Source organism: Lathyrus oleraceus, chromosome 3 (assembly GCF_024323335.1).
Source record: "Lathyrus oleraceus cultivar Zhongwan6 chromosome 3, CAAS_Psat_ZW6_1.0, whole genome shotgun sequence".
NCBI classification, from domain to species: domain Eukaryota; kingdom Viridiplantae; phylum Streptophyta; class Magnoliopsida; order Fabales; family Fabaceae; genus Lathyrus; species Lathyrus oleraceus.
Genome location: NC_066581.1, coordinates 253,565,146 through 253,570,657, shown reverse-complemented (window position 1 = coordinate 253,570,657; position 5,512 = coordinate 253,565,146). Strand labels below are relative to the sequence as shown.

General features: G+C 35.8%; 1 protein-coding gene across 1 annotated transcript; it reads left to right on the top strand.

The window, feature by feature from the left end:
* The first annotated feature begins 3,422 nt into the window (after window positions 1–3,422).
* On the top strand, window positions 3,423–4,792 carry LOC127126708 (probable xyloglucan endotransglucosylase/hydrolase protein B). Its single transcript, XM_051055686.1, has 4 exons — window positions 3,423–3,633; window positions 3,717–3,817; window positions 3,909–4,102; window positions 4,183–4,792. Exons 1-4 carry the CDS (start codon window positions 3,429–3,431, stop codon window positions 4,580–4,582), a joined length of 900 nt encoding a protein of 299 aa, XP_050911643.1. The 5' UTR covers window positions 3,423–3,428; the 3' UTR covers window positions 4,583–4,792.
* The last annotated feature ends 720 nt before the right edge of the window (window positions 4,793–5,512 follow it).

Genomic DNA, 5,512 nt, shown 5'->3' with positions numbered 1-5,512 from the left:
GTTGAGACACCGTTGATTTGTGAAAATTTCTCACTTTTGATGAATGGTAAACTTTTCCAGATTGATCTTATTTGCTTACCACTTAAGAAGGTTTATGTGGTCTTGGGGACAAATTGGCTTTCTTCCAATTCGGTGTTTATTGGATGTGAAGAGAAGTTAATCATCATTCCATCTAGTGAAACTACTCTAAAGGATGTATTAACTACTATCTTGGAAGGTGTGGTTGACATGGTTAATTTCTTATTTGAAAAGGAAAAGTCAATTCTCTTGGTTCTCACCAAGGAACATAGCGAAAATATGAAAGTTACACAAATTCCCATCGTTTGTGAATTTCCAAAAGTTTTCCCTGAGGATGTCACTTCTCTTCCTCTTATGAGGGAAGTGGAATTCTCTATTGATCTGATACTTAGGACTAGGCATGGAAACATAAACCGTACCTGCGGGTACCCACCCGAACCCACCCCGAAGTTGACGGGGAAAACCCATTTTGATTGGGTTTGGGTTTTCCCTAATTATAAAATATGGGGACGGGTCGGGTACTGGGGACACTAGTACCCATCCCAAACCCTCCCCAGAACCCGTCCCATTTATTTCATTATGTACATTAATATTTATTTTTGATGATTTAGAATATTAAACAAGTGGCAAATGTTTTAATATTTTGATTTGTATTAATTATTTAAAATATTCGAAATGTATGTATGGAATTTTTTTATATTATTTTATTTTATTATTTGTAATGTCATTTGATTTAAAAAATATATATATTTCTATTAAAAAAATTGTTTTCATTAAATGGATAGTGGCGGGGCGGGGATACCTGAACTCAACCAGAACCCGTTTGCGACGGGTTTGGGTTTTAGTTCTTCATCCCCGCTTGGGTTTGGGTCGGGGAACGAGGATTGTTTGGAGATTCGGATTTGGGTATGAGAGAATTAAAAATCGTCCCCGACCCGCTCCATTTTCATGCCTACCTAGGACGACTCCAATCTCCGTTTCTCCGTATCGTATGGCGCCACTCAAGTTGAGAGAGTTGAAGGATCAATTGGAAGAGTTATTAACCAAGCATCCCATCTGACCTTGTGTTTCATCGTGGGGAGCTCCAATGTTACTAGTGAAGGAGAAGGATGGTGGTATGCGGTTGTGTATTGATTATCGCTGGTTGAATAAAGTCACCATTAAGAACAAGTATCCCCTGCCAAGAATAGATTATTTTCTAGATCAGTTAAAAGGAGCCTGTGTGTTCTCGAAGATTGATTTATGATCAGGCTATCATCAAATCCTAGTTAATAATTTGAATGTACCAAAGACCGCATGCAGAACCCGATATGGCCATTATGAGTTTCTTGTAATACCTTTTGGTGTGACGAATTCCCCTGTTGTTTTCATGAACTATATGAATCGGATATTTTAACCTTACCTGGACCAATTTATGGTGATCCTTATTGATGACATTCTTATTTATTCTCGTACTCCACAAGAGCACGAAAAACATCTAAGGATTATTCTGTCAGTACTACAGGAGAAACAACTTTTGCCAAGTAAGTAAGTGTGAAATTTGGATGGCCAAAGTTAAGTTTCTTGGTCATGTCATGTCGCAAGGAGAAGTAGCAGTGGATCCATCTAAAGTTGAAGCAATTATTAATTAAGATAGACCAAAGCATGCTTCAGAAGTCATAAGTTTCTTAGATTTGACAAATTACTATCGAAGATTTATTAAAGGGTTTTCTCAGTTAGCTTTACCAATGACTAGACTTACCCGGAAGAAGATTTATTTTAGTTTGGATTCAAAGTGTGAACAGAGTTTCATGAGTTTGAAGGAAAGATTGACAACTGCTCCTGTTTTAATCATCCCTTATCCTAGTAAGTCTTATGAAGTATCTTGTGATGCCTTTAAGAAAGGATTAGGAGGGGTGTTAATGCAGGGTGGTCAAGTTGTAGTATATGCCTCTTGTCAGTTGAAGACTCATGAAGAGAATTATCCAACTCATGATCTTGAGTTAGTCGATGTTGCTTTTACATTGAAGGTGTGGCAGAATTACTTGTATGGAGTACGTTTTGAGATGTTTAGTGACCATAAGAGTTTGAAATACTTATTTGACCAGAAGTAGTTGAACATGAGACAAAAGAGATGGACGGATAATTTGAAAGATTTTTATTTTTTTGAGCTTAAGTTTCATCCAGGTAAAGCGAATAAGGTTACAGATGCCTTAAGTCGAAAAGAGATACACAAAGCTGAGTTGATGATGTTAGAGTATGCATTATTGGGGAAGTTTAGAGATCTTAACCTTCAATTTTCTTGGACTCAAAATGGTGTGATAATGGGAAAATTGAATATTAATTCAACTAGATTTCACTCAAGCTTCGGACGGAGTTGTTCTTCTTAATCAAAGGATTTGTGTTCCGAGTAATGCAGAATTGAAAAGAAAAGTTTTAGAAGAAGCTCACAAGGGTGCGTTTACCATTCCAGGTTCATCGAAGATGTACCAAGACTTAAAGAAGGACTATTGGTGGTCTGGGATGAAAAAAAAAAGATACTGCAAAGTATGTGTCTGAATATATAGTGTGCCCGTAAAGTAAAGATTGAACATCAGAAGCCAGGTGGTTTATTGCGACCTTTAGAGATTCCAGTATGGAAATGGGATAGAATTTCAATGGATTTTGCAGTTGGGTTACCCCGTACACAAGGTGGTTATGATTCAATATGGGTGATTGTGGACCGGTTAGCTAAGTTCGCACATTTCTTGGCCATGAAAACTACTTGTAAGACAAGTCATCTTGCACAGTTGTTTATTTCAGAAACTGTGAGACTACATCGTGTCCCCACATTGACTAAAAAAGTGGAAATTTGAGCTTTTATAAGTGAATATGTAGTGTGTCTCTCATAAGATGTGTTATTCATAAAGAAAGAATCCAATGAATGTAAATGCTCCCTCCTAGTGACCCAATGATTGATGACCTAATAACTTTTTCCCACCAATTTAGAGAGATAACCGCCAACGAAATAGGACAGAAATCCCCCAAAATGGTAGACGAGTGCACCTTAAAGATAAAGATAAGTGACAAAGTAATTTAGTTAATTTATATTTTTCAAATAGAGATTACTATATTATTACAATTGATTGATGATTACAATTTCCAGCACTAAAATGTTTATATATTTCTAAATATTTGTACTCTAATTGTGAAATGATAGATGATCAGCTATATAGAAGTTAACAATACATAATAAACGCGTAATAGGGTCCCATTATCGGTTGGTTACAACGCTAAAATCCTAACAAAGCCTAATACATGATTCTTTGCCACCCACCCTCCAAGATACATAAATAATGAAAGAGATAGGAACATGGCTCTATAACTTTCTATGCCAAGGGTCTTAGGCTTATATATACCCATGTCATAGCCACTCACTTTTCACACCTTGCATGAAAACAAAACACAACATGAGTTCTTCATTTTGGACTGTGTGTTTGATTCTAGTATCACTTGTTTCTTCTTCATTCTGTGCTCTCCCAAGGAAGCCAGTGGATGTACCATTTGGCAGAAACTATTACCCTACTTGGGCTTTTGATCACATCAAATACTTCAATGGCGGTTCTGAGATTCAGCTTCATCTTGATAAATCCACTGGTTAGTACTGTATTATTATTATTCCCTGTATAGTTTTAAACCTGTCACTACACTGTTCATGTATCTAACTAGTTTTTGAACAGGTACTGGTTTTCAGTCCAAAGGTTCATACTTGTTTGGTCATTTCAGTATGAACATTAAGATGGTTCCTGGTGATTCTGCTGGAACAGTTACTGCTTTCTACGTATGTAGTACATGTACATAAAATTATAGTTTTTTGTTTCTATTTTTATTAGTAATGACATTAGATGTGAATGGAACTACTTTTCATGCAGTTATCTTCACAAAATGCTGAACATGATGAGATAGATTTCGAGTTCTTGGGGAACAGAACAGGACAACCTTACATTTTACAAACAAATGTGTTCACTGGTGGACAAGGTAACAAAGAACAAAGGATATTTCTTTGGTTTGATCCAACAAAAGAATTTCACAGATACTCCATTCTATGGAACATGTACCAGATTGTGTAAGCATTACTTGACTCAACTACTATTGCAATATTGATAAAACAATATAGCTTAACCTATATGATTGATTTGATTGCAGTTTCTATGTGGATGATGTTCCAATAAGAGTGTTCAAGAACAGCAAAGATTTAGGAGTGAAATTTCCATTTGACCAACCAATGAAAATATACAACAGTTTATGGAATGCAGATGATTGGGCAACAAGGGGTGGATTAGAGAAAACAGACTGGTCAAAAGCACCATTCATAGCAGGATACAAAAGCTTCCACATTGATGGGTGTGAAGCATCTGTTAATTCAAAATTCTGTGCAACACAAGGAAAGAGATGGTGGGATCAAGCTGAGTTTCGTGATCTTGATGCAGCTCAATGGCGTAGCTTAAAGTGGGTGAGAGAAAAATACACCATTTACAATTACTGCACTGATAGAAAACGTTTACCTCAAATTCCCTCCGAATGCAAAAGAGATGGTGACATTTGAACTTTCATGCATACTTTTACCACTTACTTTACCATAAATCTCTTCTCGTAAGTATTTGTATCATAAATTATTTGTTCTTGTCTTGTCACCGTTATATCATTTGATCAACTATGTAATATTTCAAGGTTGAACCTAAGGAAGCCTTTATATATGTATCTGTAATTCTATATTGATTGGTCATTTATCAAGAAAAATAACATTTGTTTGCTATTGCCATTTCATGATAATAATATGATCTTGATATTTCATAACTGTCACTCAGCAGGACAATCTTTTAATAACTTGAGTGAAGTTCCTTTTCATAGTATTTTATTAAATTATATTATGTATAACTATTAGTTATATTATCATTTATAAACACTACTACAAAAAGTTCATTTTACCACTTCCTAGAATAATGATTTTACTATAGGTCATGGTATGTATAATATAGGATGTGATAATAAGTGTGCTATTTTCTACCATTGGCGAGTGATTGTATACTAGATAGTGCACCACATTTCACCACGATCATGACAATCAATCTTGATGAAATGTCGCTAGATCATGGGTTTGATTCCCAACCTTAGCGAATCGTCTGAAGGAACTGGCGTCTCATTTTGGATATGAGTATGACTGTCTGAATAATTTCATTTTATGCTCGCACCACCTAAACCAACTTTTTCAAGCAATTTATCATATTTATACTCGGTTGGATGTTTACACCCAGTGGTGCCAATTTCTGCATCATAAAAATAATAGCAACACGCAACGCATATGTCATGTTATAAGATCACAAAACAGATGCAACACACACAGCACAAGTTTAACATACTTCATAAAGCTCGCCCAACTCTTGTTCAGTTCCTGCTCTTATGCTAATCTTTCTTCCAACTTCTTATCGTACATCTCGTCCAACTCTTTCTTTTGCAATCCCACTCATGTGCTAAT

Excerpts from the sequence above, each read along its gene's own strand:
- LOC127126708 (XM_051055686.1), top strand. The coding sequence starts at position 3,429 with ATGAAAACAAAACACAACATGAGTTCTTCATTTTGGACTGTGTGTTTG. Across the intron at positions 3,634-3,716 it reads TCATCTTGATAAATCCACTG|GTACTGGTTTTCAGTCCAAA; the intron begins GTTAGTACTGTA and ends GTTTTTGAACAG. Across the intron at positions 4,103-4,182 it reads TGGAACATGTACCAGATTGT|TTTCTATGTGGATGATGTTC; the intron begins GTAAGCATTACT and ends ATTTGATTGCAG.